General features: G+C 41.1%; 1 protein-coding gene across 1 annotated transcript in view; it reads right to left on the bottom strand.

The window, feature by feature from the left end:
• Positions 1–514: 514 nt before the first annotated feature.
• LOC132858065 (endothelin-converting enzyme-like 1) overlaps positions 515–20,647 on the bottom strand; it is a 37,834-nt gene continuing 17,701 nt past the window's right edge. Inside the window, exons 9-18 of the mRNA XM_060888240.1 lie at positions 19,380–19,454; positions 17,911–18,014; positions 17,001–17,059; positions 16,554–16,605; positions 8,952–9,019; positions 8,356–8,480; positions 7,773–7,838; positions 5,712–5,807; positions 1,629–1,705; positions 515–1,152 (exon numbers count right to left, since the gene is read on the bottom strand). Of these exons, the coding sequence (XP_060744223.1) occupies positions 1,053–1,152; positions 1,629–1,705; positions 5,712–5,807; positions 7,773–7,838; positions 8,356–8,480; positions 8,952–9,019; positions 16,554–16,605; positions 17,001–17,059; positions 17,911–18,014; positions 19,380–19,454 (822 nt within the window). The 3' untranslated portion in view covers positions 515–1,052. The remainder of the gene's footprint in view (positions 1,153–1,628; positions 1,706–5,711; positions 5,808–7,772; positions 7,839–8,355; positions 8,481–8,951; positions 9,020–16,553; positions 16,606–17,000; positions 17,060–17,910; positions 18,015–19,379; positions 19,455–20,647) is intronic.

The following is a 20,647-nucleotide window of genomic DNA, read 5'->3' as shown; positions in this document are numbered from 1 at the left end:
ACACATACACAATTGTCTCATTTTATGCACACACACGAGATCATCCAATTTCACACACACACACATCCCATTTTACACACACAATCGTCCCATTTTACACACACACACACGTCACCAAATTGTGTGGTTTTACTGACTTACAGTTTGTTAAAAGGTCATTTTCTTCTTAAAAATAGTTGTGGGGAGATTCGTGTGGCAGCTTTTACAATCAGAATATGGAGTACAGCACACACACACAGACACACAAACAAACAAAGACACAATCAGAGACACACAGACAAACACACAGATATGCACGCACACACACAGACACACACACACAAACAAAAAGACACACACAGACAAACACACAGACACACATGCACACACACACACACACACTCACACACACTATTTCTTATAGCTAATAATAATAACCCATGAATAATAAACATTATTAATCTGAATATAAAAATAAATAAATATATGATTCTTTAAGGTATTATTTATGTAGAAAATATAAGTTTACACGCTAAAGATGTGTAGGAAAGCAGCACTGAAAAACAAAAAGCTTGTGGATTATTAAAGAAAAGGTTCTTCTGTAACTTCCTGCCATTTGAAAGCCGTTTTTTAATCAGCTCGGGTGCAGTTTATCGATAAAAGTTCTTCTGACTTCAAACTTTAATGTAAACAAGTTGTTCCCTCCAGATTTTGAGACATACCCAGAAGGCAATGCGTCTTTCTTTCTCTGATGGACAAAGATGTTTTAATTATTTAAAAAATACATTTGCATTAGATTTTGTTATGCTAGCTAGAGAGCACACTAGTCAATGAGATATCTAGTTAACAAGCCAATGTGCTGTTTCAATATGCACGGCCTCGGTGACTGTGTATATACTAGACGTATACTGTTACCATGACAGCGCTGTTGAATTTACGCTAAAAAACAAAACATTAAGCTCGTAGCAGCTCTCGGAAACTTTTCTGTTTCGTTCTTCCTGTGTGAGGCTGTTTTCCATGAGGACAGACAGAGAGGTCTGGACAGGTGAGAGGTCGGAGGTCAATGATAAAGGTCACCAGACGGAGCACTTGTTGACAGGATTCATAGGAGATCCTTTAGGGCAGTGAAACACACGTCCGAACTCATCAAACTGAGAAACGCTGCCGATAACCCTGCACACAGGAGTGTAATAAACAGATTATACAGTGTGTGTGTGTGTGTGTGTGTGTGTGTGTGAGTGAGTGAGAAAGGAGAGTGTAGGGGTGTGTGTGTGAGGAGTGAGAAAAGAGAGTGTATGGGTGTGTGTGAGTGTGTGTGTTTGAGTGAGTGAGTGAGTGAGTGAGAGAGAAAGGAGAGTGTAGGGGTGTGTGTATGTGCATGCACGTGAGTAAGTGAGTGTGTGTGTTTGAGTGAGTGAGTGACTGAGTGAGTGAGGAGAGTGTAGGTGTGTGTGTGAGAGAGAGTAAGAAAGGAGAGTGTAGGGGTGTGTGTTAGAGAGAGTAAGAAAGGAGAGCGTAGGGGTGTGTGTGAGAGTGAGTGAGTGAGTGAGGAGTGAATAGGTGTTTGTACCCAAGTGTGCACGCGTGTGTGTGCGTGCGAGTGAGGGAAAGGAGAGTGTAGGGGTGTGTGTGTGTGTCTGTGCGTATACCTGTAGTGTTCAGGGGCATGTTTGTCAGTCAGCAGCTGAAGGTAAATGGACTGAGACCGCCGCTTCATGCACCAGTTCTGTTCCGTGATTGGAGGAGAGAGAGATTATTATGTTTGATTAAACTCAGGTCCTGGATTGTGATTGGTCAGATGTTGTTGAATAATTTTCCACAGCAGGTCTGACAGCAGTGCAGCTGCACAGCACAGGTTTACACTGATGTGCTCTCTAATACCATATGGTTTCTATGGTAACAGCTCATTCACAGCAATGTGTACAGTGAGCACTCCACTGACAAGAAATGGTGTGTAATAGTACATATGGTGTTAATATGGTGAGGTTTTCTGTAATGAAACGGTTATGTAACAGTCAGACGTAACTTCGGTAGAGAGAATGAAGTGAGGCAGGTGAGAAAATGAGTTTATAGCTGCTATAACAATAGCTGACAACAGGAAATAACTGAACTAAACTGTTATAGTTAATTAATGCAAATCTAAACAGATAACATTGCTCTTATATCGTTGAGTTTCAAGAGAAACTAATCCCTTGGGGACGTGCAGTTACAGTAATAAGCTTTACAGAAGTATAGAAACAGAAGAAATAATAATAATAATAATAATAATAATAAAAAATAAATAAATAAATAAATAAATAAATAAATAAATAAATAAATAAATTTAAAGTTTCAAATTCATTTGAAAATATTAAATTTAAATACTACAACCCCTGGCAAAAAGTATGGAATCACCCTCTCAGAAGATGTTCATTCAAATGTTTAATTGTGTAGACAAAAAAACAAGCACATATATGCCACAAAACAATTTTCACTCAACAATCCAAACTTCTGGCTGTATAAAACACTTAAAAAAACAAATATGGAATCACACAAATCTGAGGAAAATAATATGCAATCACCAAATAAAAACACTACTAGTACTTTGTTGCACCACCTCTGGCTTTTATAACAGCTTGAATTCTCTGAGGCCTGGATTTAACTAATGACAAACAGTAAACTTCATCAATCTGTCTCCAGCTTTGTCCTATTGCAGTTGCCAGATCAGCTTTGCAGGTTGGAGCCTTGTCGTGGACCATTTTATTTCATTTCCACCACATATTTTCAATTGGATTGAGGTCCGGACTATTTGCAGGCCATGCCATTGACATTATATGTCTTTCCTGTTGGAATGTTTTCACAGATTTTGCCCTATGACACGATGCATTATCATCCTGAAAAATGATGCTACTGTACCATCACCAAACATCCTTTCAATTGATGGAATAAGAAAAGTGTCCAAAACCTCAACATAAACTTGTGCAGTTATAGAAGATGTAATGACTGCCATCTCTCTCATACCTTTACCTGACATACAACCTCATATCATTAATGATTGTGGAAATTTGCATGTTTTCTTCAGGCAGTTGTCTTTATAAATTTCATTGGAACGGCACCAAACAGAAGTTCCAACATCATCACCCTGCCCAGTGCAGATTCGTGATTCATCACTGAATATAACTCTCATCCAGTCATCCACAGTCCAAGATTGTCTTTCTTTAGCCCACTGAAACCTTGTTTTTTTCTGTTTAGATGTTAATGATGGTTTTCGTTTGGCTTTTCTGTATGTAAATCCCATTTCTTTTAGGCGATTTCTTACAGTCCGGTCACAGACATTGTGCTTTCTGCCCATTTTGTTGTGCATTTTCTGTTTTCAAGGCATATTGCTTTACGTTTTCTGTCTTGGCACTTTGATGTCTTTCTTGGTCTACCAGTACGCTTCCCTTTTACAACCTTTCCATTTGATTTGTACTTGGTTCAGATTTTAGACACAGCTGACTGGGAACAACCAACATCTTTTGCAACATGTGAAGATTTACCTTCTTCGAGAAGTTTGATAATCCTCTCCTTTGTTTCAACTGACATCTCTCGTGTTGGAGCCATGAGTCATGTCGATCATCTTGGTTCAACACATCACTGGGCCTTTTTACACCTGGTCACTTCATGTGTTCTCTCTCTGATCCGATAGCTATCTGATTTGTTAAAACTGTTCCATTTACATTAGGCCACATAATTGCGTCCTGGTGAATCGGATATCATTCCGATAATCCGGGGTAATTGAAATGTAACACACTTTGGTGTATGCGGTTGCTACAAAAAACAGCATTTACTGTTTGCTGCATTTTTGCTGGCGGCAGCAGTGCATTTTAAGACCCAACGAGACACCTGGGTGAAAGATCAGAGCCAGCACTGATGGGAAAACGTATTTGTTTCTGGCGCGATGCACGACTCGTGAGTCACCTGCGAGTGACGTACTTCCGTTTGGGAGGAGTATAGCGCTGACGTATGTGGCTTGAACAACCACATTCATTTACACCTGTCCAGTTTCATCTGAAATGCGTCCCAGACCACCTCCTGAAGTGGTTTGAACGATCAGATTTATATCCGTCTCGAAACCGTTTCGGAGGGCATTTACACCTGGTCTTTTTACCATCGGATAGCTATCGGATCACAGAAAACGCATGAAGTGACCAGGTGTAAAAACCCCCACTAATGTGTGCAAGCACTCTTTTTTAACTGCAGACTCATTAGCGGTTGTAATCAGATACAGGTGTTTGTTTTACAAATGCAGAGTGCATGATGATTCCATATTATTTTCCTCAGATTTGTGTGATTCCATATTTTTTTCCTCTGTTTGATCTGTAAAAACAGTTGTAATTGACTATAGTTATCTTTCTTTGTTTTCTTTTTAAGTGTTTTATACAGCCAGAAGTTTGGATTGTTGAGTGAAAATTGTTTTGTGGCATATATGTGCTTGTTTTTTTTCTACACAATTGAACATTTGAATGAACATCTGAGAGGGTGATTCCATACTTTTTGCCAGGGGTTGTATATATCGCTAGCATATATCCCTATGATGCAAACTGACATTACATAATATATTGCACATACGGTATTTAGAGCATTAATAATATATAGCATTAATGATACTAAATCGTTTGAAGCTGCTTAATTATATAGTTATAACATAGTTATAAAAATGTACTTATCTAATCCCCAGTAACATTTCATATCGTCGCTGTCGGGCGTAAACCTCGTATGTCCAAATTTGGTCAATTTCATATTGTTTCACATATCGATGCTATTGGTGAGTCCCCACGTGGGTCTGTTATTTTTACAGGTTATTAACCAATCTAAAGTCTTGAAAATAGCTTGAGCGAATCTCATAACTCCATTGGACACTTCAACTGTCCACCTCTTCCTCACTCCGTGGGAGAGCTTCACGGCATATTTCTCCTCAAGAAGAGTCGCAATGAATCAACACGTCTTCTGAGGTAAATGTCTTCAAAACACTGGGCTCAAAAAAAAATAATTCTTGACCCCCGCTAGTTCTGGTGCTCGTCTGAGGACAGGAATTTAGCGCAAGACAATCCACTGCAACGCGGAATAAACCCTGTGCACTGCAGATAAGGTACGGTGTTTTTTTAATTTCCTGAAAAATAACGCTTTTGGAGATACGAGGATTCCGCCTGACAGCAACGATATCTTAGTTATAGTTTGAAAAAATAAAATGACGTACATGTATTATATATTTTTGATGGATACATTGCTTCCTGTTCTGTTGTGACTGGTTTCACTTGTTCTGCCTTTAAGCTTCTTATTTATGTTCTATGTCTATATATATAGAGTAAAAGTATTTTAGATGTTTATATAATCAACCCTCAACATATGTGTAAATATGTATCTAAAATGTACAATATAATTACTACATTATTCACCATCACTAATACTTAGTACATATTGTACAAACAAGGAGAAGATTCATTAATAGAATAACAATCTTTTTTCAGGCTTACTGGTGGTGTGTGTTCAAACACAGATTAGAATAATAATGTAAAAAAATAAGAAATAGTGCTGAAAAAAGCATAAAATAATGTAAAGCATAAGCTGTAGCTTTTTTCAGTCTGCATATTAACAAGCTCTTGTCTGGGGAACAGATGGCACTGTGCTTTATTCTGTAGGCTTATTATTTTATCCAGGTGTGTGTGTGTGTGTGTGTGTGTGTGTGTGTGTGTGTGTGTGTGTGTGTGTACCTGGGCAAAAGCTATAAAGAACAGCTGCTCGTGTGTGTATTTGAGGCCAGGTAGAGGCTGCTCAGGACCGTGATCCCTCACCCACTTCTGATACGCCTTCAGACAACAAAGACACACAGAAAAAATGTAAATTATTATTATTATATAAATATGATAGGACGAGTGAGCGACAGGACGAGTGAGCGACAGGACGAGTGAGAGACAGGACGAGTGAGAGACAGGACGAGTGAGAGACAGGACGAGTGAGCGACAGGATGTGTGAGAGACAGGACGAGTGAGAGACAGGACGAGTGAGAGACAGGTAGATTGAGAGACAGGTAGAGTGAGAGACAGGACGAGTGAGAGACAGGACGAGTGAGAGACAGGACGAGTGAGCGACAGGATGTGTGAGAGACAGGACGAGTGAGAGACAGGACGAGTGAGAGACAGGTAGATTGAGAGACAGGTAGAGTGAGAGACAGGTAGAGTGAGAGACAGGTAGAGTGAGAGACAGGTAGAGTGAGAGACAGGTAGATTGAGAGACAGGTAGAGTGAGAGACAGGTAGATTGAGTGACAAGGCAAGTGAGAGACAGGTAGAGAGACAGGTAGAGTGAGAGACAGGTAGAGTGAGAGACAGGACGAGTTAGAGACAGGACGAGTTAGAGACAAGTAGATTGTGTGACAGGACAAATGAGAGACAGGACAAGTGAGACACAGGTAGATTGAGTGACAGGACGAGTGAGAGACAGGATGAGTGAGAGACAGGACGAGTGAGAGACAGGTAGAGTGAGAGACAAGTAGAGTGAGAGACAGGTAGATTGAGAGACAGGTAGAGTGAGAGACAGGTAGAGTGAGAGACAGGTAGATTGAGAGACAGGTAGAGTGAGAGACAGGTAGAGTGAGAGACAGGTAGATTGAGTGACAAGGCAAGTGAGAGACAGGTAGAGAGACAGGTAGAGTGAGAGACAGGTAGAGTGAGAGACAGGACGAGTTAGAGACAGGACGAGTTAGAGACAAGTAGATTGTGTGACAGGACAAATGAGAGACAGGACAAGTGAGACACAGGTAGATTGAGTGACAGGACGAGTGAGAGACAGGTAGATTGAGTGACAGGACGAGTGAGAGACAGGATGAGTGAGAGACAGGACGAGTGAGAGACAGGTAGAGTGAGAGACAAGTAGATTGTGTGACAGGACGACTGAGAGACAGGAAGCTTGAGAGACAGGACAAGTGAGAGACAGGATGAGTGAGAGACAGGTAGATTGAGTGACAGGCGAGTGAGAGACAGGACGAGTAAGTGACAGGACGAGTGAGTGACAGGACGAGTGAGAGACAGGACGAGTAAGTGACAGGACGAGTGAGTGACAGGACGAGTGAGAGACAGGACAAGTGAGAGACAGGTAGATTGAGTGACAGGACAAGTGAGAGACAGGACAAGTGAGAGACAGGACGAGTGAGTGACAGGACGAGTGAGTGACAGGATGAGTGAGAGACAAGTAGATTGAGTGACAGGACGAGTGAGTGACAGGATGAGTGAGAGACAGGATGAGTGAGAGACAGGTAGATTGAGTGACAGGACGAGTGAAAGACAGAACGAGTGAGAGACAGGACAAGTGAGAGACAGGACGAGTGAGAGACAGGTAGAGTGAGAGACAGGTAGAGTGAGAGACAGGACGAGTGAGAGACAAGTTGATTGAGTGACAGGACGAGTGAGTGACAGGATGAGTGGGAGACAGGACGAGTGAGACAGGACGAGTGAGAGACAGGACGAGTGAAAGACAGAATGAGTGAGAGACAGGACGAGTGAGAGACAGTACGAGTGAGAGACAGGTAGAGTGAGAGACAGGTAGAGTGAGCGACAAGTAGAGTGAGAGACGGGTAGAGTGAGAGACAGGACGGGTGAGCGACAGGACGAGTGAGAGACAGGACGAGTGAGAGACAGGTAAATTAAGTGAAATGACGAGGGAGAGACAGGACGAGAGAGAGACAAGTAGATTGTGTAACAGGACGAGTGAGAGACAGGACGAGTGAGAGACAGGTGTAGTGAGAGACAGGTAGATTGAGTGACAGGTGGAACTCACATAGTAGGAGAGTTTCAGTCCCCCAAGATCAGCGATGTTCTCTCCCAGTGTGAGACGCCCATTTACCTACACACACACACACACACACACACACACACACACACGTAACTAATGCAGCAGCTGGTGTTTTATGTTTAATTAATCTTAAATAACCTGGTATTTTGTAATGATCTACAATATGGTTTAGAAATTAGAAATTTCACTTTATTATTTTTACTATGTGCTTATTTGTACTATCAGAACCAGACCATTAATAATAGAATGATAATTCATTATATTTATATTAATTAATTTATATTAATATATATTAATGGTCTGGTTCTGATTATTGCTGTGAGCTTGTGCTATACATTAGCAGTAACAACACTCTGCTATAAGCATAAGTGGTATTGATTTCCAGGTTCATGGGGACCGAATGAAACAAAGCTGCAGGCTGTATAGGGCTCAGAGGCCTTGGGTTTGACGTCCGTGCCATCAAGGCTCTATGTAGAATGTAGGATTATAAACCTGTAGCAATAAAAAAATAAAACCTTGGAGTGAGACTTTTTAAATCAGTTCGAGATGATTTTTTGTCCTCGCTCACCCGCTGGTTGTAAACAGTGAAGTTGTCGTACAGTTTGATGATACACTCTGCTTTCTTCTGGAACTTTCGGTAAGAATCCTCTGTCCACCACTGCTTCAGGTTACCATAGCGATCATACTGGCCACCTAACACACCCAAATAGACACACACACACACACACACACACACACACACACACACCGTAATCGTAAAAATCTTACAGATAACAACTATCCTAAAATTCTGTTGACACTTTTTAGGTCATTTGTCCCGGATGAAGATTTGGGAGACGTAATGTTTATTCTTTTAAAATAATACATCAGAAACTTTTTTCAAAATGAAAAATAAAATCACAGGAGAATAATTTTGACTAAATAGCCAAAAAAAAGACCCAAAAACCATGGGAACTGATGTCACAGTCTATAGGATTGGATCTGGAAATATTAGAGGCTGAAGTACTGTTCTTTAGTTTTGAGGTTTCGTTATCACAGTAACACCATTTGAACTTATTTCATCAAGTAATGCCCTAAATGCTGACATGGAGGCTGAAGGTTTACGGTACTTTTTAGCTAAATCTAAACTTAAATTGAATTCATGTATGAGATGAAATCTCTTACCCCAGTCGTCATATCCATGTGTAAGCTCGTGACCGATGATTGCTCCGATTCCTCCATAATTTAGAGACCTGAAATTGAATGGAGGTAAATCTTGAGCTGCACCTCCCTACAGTCACCACTAGAGTGCAGTGAAGTCTCTGATATCTCAGTGTATAGAGCTATAAAAGGCAGGTTTTTTTGGGGAAAACATACTGGATAACTGCAAGCTTAGTATTTTTCTCCAGGTGTGTGTGTGTGTGTGTGTGTGTGTGTGTGTGTGTGTGTGTTCTAATGACTTCCTCCTTCCTTTTGTAAAAAGAGATCAATAGAACGATGGAACTGTCAACCTCTGATTATAGCCATTCCAACAAAAGCCTTGCAGACACACACACTCTCTCTCTCTATCTCTCTCTAATTGTCATCAGAGTTAATGGGCTAGAACCTTTCTCACAATGGCCAACAATCTTTTCCTGCGGTGTGACACCTGTGCGCACACACACGCGCACACACACACACACACGCTCACGCACACACACTAGATAAAAAGACTAACCATTTTGGGCTGATGGCAGGATTACTCTCAGGTGTGTGGGAGGGGAAAATACGGGAGGATGTAGTTAAAATGTAGTAAAAAGGCTTTTTTTTTTTTAACCCAATGACATTTTAACAATGAGGTGTACTGAATAAAAAGAAAAGGCTGAATAAAGACTGTCGAGATGAAGGAGCAATTTAAACGACTGACCAAACATCTCATTAGCTTTGTGAGGACGTTAGCTAAACATATAGCAGTCTTGGGTAAGGATGTTGGTCTAAGGTGCTATCTAATAGTGTGAAGATTAGCTACAGTGATTATCTATAGAATAGGTCATTAGAAGAGTTATAGTGTGCTTCAGAGGGTTTTATACAGCTACATAGGCTATTATAAGGTCTTATCAACAGTCAAGAACTAGAATCCAGAGGTTACATCAGTATTTAGGAGAGGACACTTCAGAGACATCCACACTGTGCTTGAGTAGATGCGTATGAGCATCTAGACCAGTTATGCCCAGAGTGAGGTCCAGGGAATCTGTGAAACATAGCTAAGGAATCTGAGTATTTTTTTTAAATTAAATTCATTACATTTACAGCATTTGGCAGACGCCCTTATCCAGAGCAACATACAAAAGTGCTTTTAAGTCTATATCATTGAATACATTAACTCTGGTTCACTAGGTTATAGACTTAAGATACCATGAGCTTAAATCACTGCTCAAATAAATACAACAAACAGGGAAGGAAGTGCTAGTTGAAGCGATTCATGAATAAGTAGATCTTCAACCGTCGTTTGAAAATAGCCAGTGACTCAGCTGTCCGGACCCCTAAGGGAAGTTCATTCCACCACCTTGGTGCCAAAAAAGAAAAGAGTCTTGTAGTATACTTACCTCTTACCCTGAGAAATGATGGGACCAGTCGAGCAGTGCTGGTTGATCTGAGGGTGCGGGGTGCAGTGCGAGGAGTGATGAGAGCTTTGAGGTAGAAGGAAGCTGGCCCATTTTTGGCTTTGTAGGCAAGTGTAATAGCGCAGTCTAGGTACCGCCCTATTAAACATGGTTTTCACCTGAATGACAGGTGTGACAGCCTATTGGCTGCTGCTCCGGGTATATTTAAGGCGTAGTTTACGTCATCTGGCTATGCATCGTACAGCCATTATTGTGTGTGGGTGTTTGCGGGAGGTATGTAGCTAGCTGTTTGGCTAACATTGCTGCTAGTGTCTGTGCATTATTTAAGTGTGTATATTTGTTTATAGCCAGGTTATGGTCGCGATTGGGACGACGTTGCTGTTGGGTACAGGCTGTCCTTCCCTCCAGTTTGTGTGTGCTCTAGATCACCTGCATATTTGCTGTTTGATCTACTTCCGGGTAGGTATATCTAGTCCTTTGAGCATTATTGGGGTGGTGTCTTTGACTGATTTTATTAACTTTTGTCCATTTTAGTGCATCTGCTCGTGAGCCCTTCGTCACTGTGGACTGCAGGGCCAACGCTCTTTAGACAGCGTTAAGACTGCACTGTTTGTTCTGCTGCTACTTTTACGATTGTGATTATTTGCATTTTATTATTACTTTCTGGTTTTGTTTGTTTTTCACGCTCATGCTGGTGGGTTAGGTGAAGAGTGGCTAGTCCGAGTTGTCATTTAAAGCGAGCTGTACCGTTCACGGTGCTTGCTTAGCGCCACCGGCTGTTATATTGCCACCAGCAGCGTGTTTGTTTTGTTTATTTATTTGGTTGTTTTTTTGTTGGCTCTGCGCTCTTCCTAAGGACGGCGTGGAAGAATCAGGTAATATCTCGTACCTGGGAAGATTTAGTTCCTATTTGTTTTGTTTACTGTTGATTTGAGTCTTTTGGCTGAAAGCTCTTTTCAGCTTTAAGTTTTTGTTTTTTTTGTATTTTATGTGATTTAATTTGAAGCCTGTTGTCTTCATTTGTATTGTTGGTTTTATTTCTTTTTTTCCTGGTTTTGTTCTTCTCCTTCACCTCTTGCTGCTCCATGGCATGTCTAGGTTCATGAGCTTTTAGCATGAACCTAGTTGAGTCTTTACATCTCTCTGCCTGACCCTTGTGGCCAGTAAATTGTCCATTGTTCCCCTTTATGGTTTGAACTTATTCTAATGCAAGTTGTTGGATTGTACGCGAGTTGAACTAATTGTTATTTTTCCTTTTCTTTTTTTGTTTATTTCAGGAGCTGAAGGCCCCAGTGAGGGAAGCTAGCTGCCTTGGCCCTGTGGTGGTGGTGTTTCTCTCACAGAGTGTTTTGCTATATGATATCTGCATCTCCCTCACGTAGAGTGGGTGTGGTGAGAGCGTGAGTGTTTTGAGTGGTGTGTCTTAGGATACTCACTGTTCAGCTAGCTCCCTACTGGTAAGCCTCAGCTGCAAAGTTTCTTGTTTTCTTTACTTCTTTTCGTTGTTTTGGTCAACAGTTTTCTACATTTTAATTAATTATTGTGCAATAAAGTATTTTTGTATTTATATCCACGTTTCTTGTGTTCAGTGGTAACGAACCTGTGTGCTATATTTATTTGGGTATAAATTTCCCTGTTTACAGAAACAGGGTGGCGTAGTCTGCTCTAATTTTTAGTTGTATATTGGCGTCAATTCTGGCCCTCCACCGCCACGCCACACAAGCATCAGTGTTTTGAATCTGAGGTGTGCAGTTACTGGAAGCCAGTCGATGGAGCAGCGGGGTGGTATGCAACAACTTAGGCAGATTGAAAACAAGTTGTGCCACTGCATTTTGGATCATGTGCAGATGACAAATTGCGTTCTTAGGTAGACCTGCCAGCAGTGAGTTGCAGTAGTCCTGTCTTGAGATGACTGAAGGGGAGATCAGATCATTATGAAGGGATATTGCAAGGTCATGACCTGGGGATGAATCACCTGGGATGATCAGCAGTTCAGTTTTGCTAGGATTGAGCTTCAAACTGATCAGCAGTCATCCACGATGATATGTCTGCTAGACATGCTGAGATCCAAACAGAAGCTGTGGTATCAGAGGGTGGTAAAGAGAAGATAAGTTGAGTATCAACCTATGTGAGAAAATACTTCACCAAGAGTGTGTCATGATTCAGCCCGGACTTTTGGCCATGTGCTGTTGTTGTTGTCACGTGTCTGCCCCGCCTTCGTCTGCTCCTCCCTGTTTCTTCACCTGTTCCTAATGTTGTCATTGTCTTAATTGTATTTAAGTTAGCCGCGTTGCTGAATGCAGCGCAGATCATTAGTTGCGTGTACCCCTCGTCATGTCTAGTCCCTGTTAAATGTCGTCAGTTGTATTGTTTCATTTATCGTCATTTTTGTCTATGTCTTCTTTATTTATTAAACCCCCTTCATTTGAAGCTATCCTGCGTACGGGTCTGTCTCCTTCCATCCCGCTTGTGACAGAGTGTGAGTATACAGGGAGAAAAGAAGAGGACCAAATACTGAACCCTGTGGGACACCAGTGGAGAGTCTGCATGGAGTAGATGTCACTTCCCTCCATGTTACCTGAGAGAATCTTGTAGTTGACCGTATCAAACGCTGCTGAAAGGTCAAGGAGGATGAAGATAGATTACAGCTTGGCTGATCTAGCAGCATGTAGTTTCTCAGAGACATTCAAAAGGGCTGTTTTTGTAAAATGTGCTTCTTTAAAGCCAGACTGGTTGGGATCTTGGAGGTTGTTCTGTGAGAGATAGACAGACAGACAGACAGTTGATTATAGACAATGCGTACAAGAATTTTTGAAAGAAAAGGAGAGAAGTGATACCGGTCTGTAGTTACTGATGTCTGATGGATCCAGAGCAGGTTTCTTCAGGATGGGAATAACCCTTGCTGTCTTGAAGGTACTTGGTACATGACCAAATATTATGGATCCACTGATGATAGTGGTAATGAAGCGCAGAAGGTCTTTCGAGATGGTCTGGGTCATAGTGGAAGGGAGTGGATCCAATGGGCAGGTAGGAGAATTGCAAGACCTGCTGCTACGGTTGATAAATGCGACAACAAAGGAGTAGAGGAATCCTGACCGTGAGATATAGGTGCAAGTAGAAGTGAAGGTCCTGCAGATTTTCTCAATCTTCTAATAGTAAAAAGAAGCAAAGTCTTCTGCAGTCAGGGAGGATGAAGCAGGTGGAGCTGGGGGGGTTGAGGAAAGAAAAGATGATGTTGTGTAACTTGCGAGGGTCTTGTGCCGAAGCTTTAAGCTTTTCCTTGTAGAAGGAAGTCTTGGCAGACGTCACATCTGAGGAAAACTTGGTCAGAAGTGTATGGTCTGCATCAAGACTCAAGATCTGCATCTAGTTGTGATTTCTTCCACTTTCTCTTAGATGATCTTAACTCTCATCTCAACACATCTGAAAACCAAGGAGCAGATCAAGAAGTTTTCTTGGGTTTGGTGGACAGAGGGCAGAGAAAGTCCATGGTTGTGGAAAGATAGTAGAGGAAAGTGTCTGTGGCAGAGTCCAAGGGTAGTGAGGAAAAGGATTCAGAATCAGGAAAAGAGATTCCCTGTCTTTGTTTTATGTAGCACCTTGATCCTGGAGAAACGTTGTCTCATTTCACTGTGTACTGCAACAGCTATATATGGTTGAAATGACAATAAAAGCTTCTTGACTTGACTTGAGATGAAAGAGTGCCAGAAACTACAGAAGAAGGGGAGACAGAGTGGAGTTTGCGGCGGTTTTAGGTAAGGTAGGGAGAGTGATAGTGAAGGATAGCAGGTGATGATCAGAAATGTGTAGTGGGGAAGCAGTCATGTCTGTAGCTGGGGAAGGGTGGGTGAAAACCAGGTCCAGGACATTTCCTCCTTTTTGTGTGAGGGAGTCTAGAAGAGTCAGGAGGGAAGATTGAAGCTTGTCAAGAGGGTAGGTTGAAATCTCCAAGCACTCTCAAAGGGGTGCTGTCAGAAGGGAAAGCACTGAGCAGTGTGTCCATTTCTTCCAGGATGTCTCATAGGGGACCAGGAGGGTGGTAGACAACAATGAGGAGAAAACACCATCTTCTTGACAACAGTAGACCTGTACCACCACCCCTGCCCATTTCTCATGGTGAGTGAGAGAAAGCATAGGCAGAGGATAGAGCAGCTGGTGTAGCAGTGTTCTATGGGGATATCCAGGTCTCGCAAGAAAATCAAAGGAGTATTGGGAATCTAAAGCTGAGATAAAATCAACTTTTAAAATCAGATGAGGTTACTTGAAATGCGACCCCTGCTCTGTAGACGAGAGTGCCTACTACGGTGAGAGGTGACAAGAGAGATGGGTTTGAGGCACAGTATGGTGTGGTACAGTACAGTACTAGACACTACTCACTCATTTTCTACCGATTATCCGAACTACCTCGGGTCACAGGGGGGCCTGTGCCTATCTCAGGCGTCATCGGGCATCAAGGCAGGATACACCCTGGACGGAGTGCCAACCCAACGCAGGGCACACACACACACTCTCATTCACTCACACAATCACACACTACGGACAATTTTCCAGAGATGCCAATCAACCTACCATGCATGTCTTTGGACCGGAGGAGGAAACCGGAGTACCCGGAGGAAACCCCCGAGGCACGGGAAGAACATGCAAACTCCACACACACAAGGTGGAGGCGGGAATCGAACCCCCAACCCTGGAGGTGTGAGGCGAACGTGCTAACCACTAAGCCACCGTGCCCCCCACTAGACACTACTGTAGACACTTATTTACAATCGCTTAGAGTGATACTTAGAGGGATACTTACAAACTTTGTAAGCCCTGCCCACAATTCATACCTTAGGGTAGACTGAAACTACTCCTGATTAATCAGCTGAGAGACGAAATTCAAATCACACTACTCTAGAACAAAGTGAGTTAGTACACAAAAGTCAGAATCCTACCTTACCAGAAGACAATATATTCAAATACAGAGAGTTAAAGCACACTAACCTCTTTGACTTCCTCCTTGACTACACTCACTTGTGTATCTGATGTATATCTGGAGGATTAAAATCAGCATCCGCTAGACGGCACATCAGAGCCAAAACATCTCTGTCCATCTGCTTTCCAATCAACTGTAACGTTTAGTGAGTTTGTCTAGACTGACGTTAAACACGCCGACAAGCTAGAGGTGCCAGGGTATATACTGAGGAGATTTCCTGGGGAGAGGGCCTTTTTTTTGCTTGCTTTTTTGTGTTCGAACTTTTTGGGTTGCAGGGGGATGCCCGCTTGTTTTTTTTTCATTTGATTGCTTTTGACTTAGAAATTTTTCCTTGAGCTCAATGGAACTGTTGGCTGCAATAAAGAAGTTTGCTCATTCTCATCCAGGTCTGGAAAGTCTTCTCATTGTTTTATTTGTATCAATTATAGTGTTATCAGTAAAGTTTAGTTTAAATAGTTAATATTCGGTTAAAAGTTTAAAAGTGTAGTTCACCCTGCGATGTGTCCACTCGGAGGCAGGCTCTGAGTTCCTACACTGTTTCTCTTCAAACCTTGAACAATTAACCGCAAACCAATATATGACTGCATAAATAGTGCTGTTCATATTATTTACCAAAAAGGCTTCCACGCTCATTATTTAGCAGGACAGAGAATAGCACTTGATCCAGCACATCCTGTTATTTTACATATTTACGTCTGCTATTTTGTCTGTTATTTATTTGTCTGACTCGAGGTGATGAAATTGTGTCGTGTGTGCAGGATGTAAGAGATTTTATCACAATTTTAATTTACTGCCATGAATTGTAGAATGAATAAAACAAAGTCAGTGTTGGTGTTCATTTGATGTGCTCCACTGTAAAGAAAACATGTTCAGGGTGTGAAGGATAATTTGACCGAGCGGATATTCTGATACACGTACAGAGAAACTTTAATTTCGTTCTTCAGTTCAGCCAGAAAATATTCACTCCTCCATATAAGCCACGTCTCTGATTAATACACATCTCATTAAATATTTCAGGAGGAGCTGTTTTAGAAAAATAATCAGCTTCATCACTGCGCTTCGGCATGATATCGGGTCATTATTACAGGGTCAGTGTACAGATGGAGTCGAGAGAGCACTGAATCTCGAGTGAACTGTCTGATCTGTGTACTTTATAAAGTATTCATGATTCAGTCAAGTGGTTCAGGAGCAGCTTCAGAAAATACTCACTGTGGGAACTCTGGATCGTACAGAGTCGGCTGGAGAATTCCTGCTGGGAAAACTGGAAAAACAAAAGGCAGTTTGTGAGAGAGGTGATGAGCGTAACAGAGAGACAGAGACAGGATGAAGAACAAGGATCTGAATTAATGCCTGTGTTTGTCTTCTGTATCTCTCTGACCATTTCTCTCTATGTCTGTCTAGCTCTTTGTGCATGTGTCGGTCTGTCTGTCTGTCTGTCTGTCTGTCTGTCTGTCTGTATCTCTCTCTCTCTTTCTCTCTATCTTCACTTTTTTCCCCCCTGTTTTTATTGATTCTCTAGGAGGAAAATCTAATCCTCAGATGGACAAAGACACCACCAATAACCGGCTGCAGCTCATAATAAAGAGAAGAATAACGTGTGTGTGTGTATAGAGATAAAGAGAGAGTGAGAGAGAGAGAAATGATGATGCCACATACCCATCTGGTTCTTGTTTGGAAGATAGTAAGCATTGAGCGCCTGGGGTGGTAGAAGCCACCTGTGGAAATTTAACATGCACACAAACGCACACGCACACACACACACACACACGCACACGCACACACACACACTTTCATTTTAATAAGTTTGATCACTTATCAAACATTTTCAAGAACCAGGACTAAGGTCAGTGTTAAAAAGCAGGTGATAAAGAATTATTTAACTGTATAAAATAGCATTAGTGTCATATAATCCGAGCTGCGAGACTCTCTGCTACATTCCTCTGTTATTGTCTAAAAACCAATAAAACAATTGATCTCAAAAGCCGTGAAATAATTTTATCTAATGTAATATTTCGTCACCTGCGACACCATCTCAGCTTCTGTCTCTGTAACATTATTGTTTTCCTGCTACACAAGTTGAAAACTCATAACTCCTTAATATTTGCCAGGCTTTCTCTAAAGTCAGCTTAAAATATCTCTCACCTACTCACGCACTAGTGTATAGTGTAGACATTATGCTGGTTGTGTTTTTACACTGTTTTTAAAAAAATTGTTCATACCCAATACATTGTATTCAGTTTACTTTTTATATGCTTAATTTTATATATATATATATATATATATATATATATATATATATATATATACAATAAATTATAACTTACTTTAAACAATAAACCATTATTATATATATATATTTTTTGTTGTTTTGTGTTCTGCTTATTTGTAGTCAACTACATCAGACCTGTGTGTGTGTGTGTCTGTCTGTGTGTATTATTTTGTGTTTCTTTGTGTGTGTGTACATGGTTGTGTCTCTGTGTGGGTGTCGGTCTGTGTGTGCGTATGTGGTGTGCCTGTATGTGTCCGTTTGTGGGTGTGTGTGTGCGTGTGTGTGTGATATTCTTACGTCTTCTTGTCCACTTCCTTGTGGATCTTGTTGATGGACAGGTTGATGTTGTACTTGATGCTGTTCAGGATGTTTTTGAAGTATGTCTTCTCGCTCACTTCAAACTTCAGAAGAATAAAAAATAAATAAATCACAGAAGAAAGTGAATAAAGAAGAAAAAAACAAAACATTACAACAAAGATTAGAATTTTCTCATCAAAAAGCATCAACGCCGTTCACATTCTTGTCCAGTGTTGTTTACCAGATGTTTATCTATAATGTTAATCGGCTGAAAGCTGCAAAGACGGCAACCAAAAGCAGTGAAATGTCACTATTCTTATTACCAGAGTTGATAACACAAACAAAATATTAATGCAAACAATCCATTCAATACTAAATAAAAATAAAAATTATTGATTTGGTCTTTGTCTTGTGAATATTTTTTTTATTAATGACTGCATTCATTGGACACACTGTTTGTAGAGAATGCACACATACATGAACTGATTTGATTCAAAACTGGCATCATAAAAATTCTCACTGAGGGCTAAAACCCCCTAAAGATGAAATAATAGAACCATCCCTGATCTTATGTCTACCGAAAATCACTGAAATTTTACTTTTTACTTTTACTTCAAATACTTAAGTACATTAAATATTAGAAAATGACTTTTGATACTTAAGTACAGTAAATATCAGATACTTTAAGACTTTTACTTGAGTAATATTCTAAAAGGTAACTTTCACTTCTACCAAAGTCTTTTTCTAGTACGATACTTGTACTTTTACTCAAGTATTGCTTTCTAATACTTTATACAACACTGTTCTTGTCTCAGGTTTCAGGAAGTTGAGCTCTAATTTATTTGCATTTGCTTCTCGGTTTGGTTCAGGCAGGATTTGGGCAGATTGATCTCGGACACAAATGTTTAGTGCTGATTTTGGATGACGTTCAGGTCAGGTTTAGACAGAATTCTCACACTCAGGTTGAGATTAAAAACAGAGCTGAGTTTCTGAACAGTAACTTTTCTGACACTGTGCTGTGAATGGGGTCAGGATCAGACAGAAGGAATTTCAGCTGAAATTGGGTTTGGAATTAAAAACCTCGGTCTTGTGGGCTGAAATGGGTTTGAACAGAATGTTCCTGTAGACGCACGGTAAAGTTTGGCTCTGTGGGTCGAGTCGAGTCGGGTCAGGCCGAGCTCACACAGACTGATTGTGGGCTGTGTTTAAAAAAGCACTAGAACACTAGGCAGGAATGGAAATAAGATTGGAGCGGCCGTTAATACAACACCTTTTACTGTAAATTAAAAAAAAAAATTTTATTTCATCTTGTCAAAATGACTGGAACATTTCTTTCTGTTCCTGCTTATTATTTAAAAAACAGACAAAGAAAAATGTATGAAATGGATTTAGTATTGATCCAGATTTCAGTAAAAATATAAAACGAGTCATTTTGACCAGAACATGAGGGTTAAGAGTGTGTCAATTACCCCGTATTCCTGATCGATGAGCTCCGGCTTTAACAGGAAGTCTGGATAACCGGTCATCACCATCATATACTGGAGCTGAGAGAGAGAGAGAGAGAGAGGAGAAAGAGAGGAGAAAGAGAGCGTTAACAATACTTTTATTCATTATTTGCCAGACAAATGCATGTGTGCTTCACAATTTATCATCATAGGTCTTTCTAGTATATAAATGAAAACGATAAAAATGTAATGAAAAAATAAATTAAATAAATTAATAAATAGGCAGGGGGGCATTTGGCTTAGTGGCTAGCACGTTTGCCTCACACCTCTAGGGTTGGGGGTTCAATTCCCGCCTCCGCCTTGTGTGTGTGGAGTTTGCATGTTCTCCCCGTGCCTCGGGGGTTTCCTCCGGGTACTCTGGTTTCCTCCTCTGGTCCAAAGACATACATGGTAGGTTGATTGGCATCTCTGGAAAATTGTCCGTAGTGTGTGATTGCGTGAGTGAATGAGAGTGTGTGTGTGTGTGTGTGTGTGTGCCGTGCGATGGGTTGGCACTCCGTCCAGGGTGTATCCTGCCTTGATGCCCAATGACGCCTGAGATAGGCACAGGCTCCCCGTGACCCGAGGTAGTTCGGATAAGCGGTAGAAAATGAGTGAGTGAGTGAGAATAAATAGGCAATGGATAAAATAAAAAAATTTGCAGACATTTTACAAGTTTAAAATGAGTATATCCTTAAGCAACCGCTGAAAGATTAAAGAAATTAGGTTAAAATCAAGTTGGTTCTCATGAACTGTGCATAAAACCTCATTCACACACCATGTTTCATAAAACCCCTTTGCATTGCTGGTCAGCTTGTCATAAGCAAATTCAATCTTAAGCCTAGCTGCTACTAGCCGCTTGCACAGAGCCTCTGGATCTACAGAAGCTCGTTGTAACCCTTTGTTTTTCCGTGTTATCCACATTGCTGGTTTGGCTGTGCTGATAAGATAGTTCAATAAAACCAGTTTTCTCCTTTTCAAGAAGCAGTATGTCACACCTCCTATAAAAACTTTCTCTGAGAACTCTTCATCTGATTTTTGAAACCAGCTCTAGACCTTTTAATCTCGGGCATCTTAAAAACAAGTGTTCTAGGTCTTCCGTTACCCCACAGAACCTACACTCCCCCTTCACCGCTGGATTGAGGTGTGCCACATGTCTGTCTGTAGCTGTCGCCCCGTGAATAATCCTCCACTGCAAGTCAGCAGTACGTTTCTCTACAGAGGGTTTAAACAGGTTCCTCCACCTGTCTTAC

The sequence above is a fragment of the Tachysurus vachellii genome, chromosome 15 (assembly GCF_030014155.1).
Source record: "Tachysurus vachellii isolate PV-2020 chromosome 15, HZAU_Pvac_v1, whole genome shotgun sequence".
Lineage (NCBI taxonomy): Eukaryota > Metazoa > Chordata > Actinopteri > Siluriformes > Bagridae > Tachysurus > Tachysurus vachellii.
Note: the sequence above shows the minus strand (reverse complement) of the source record. Positions and strands in the feature narration are given on the sequence as shown.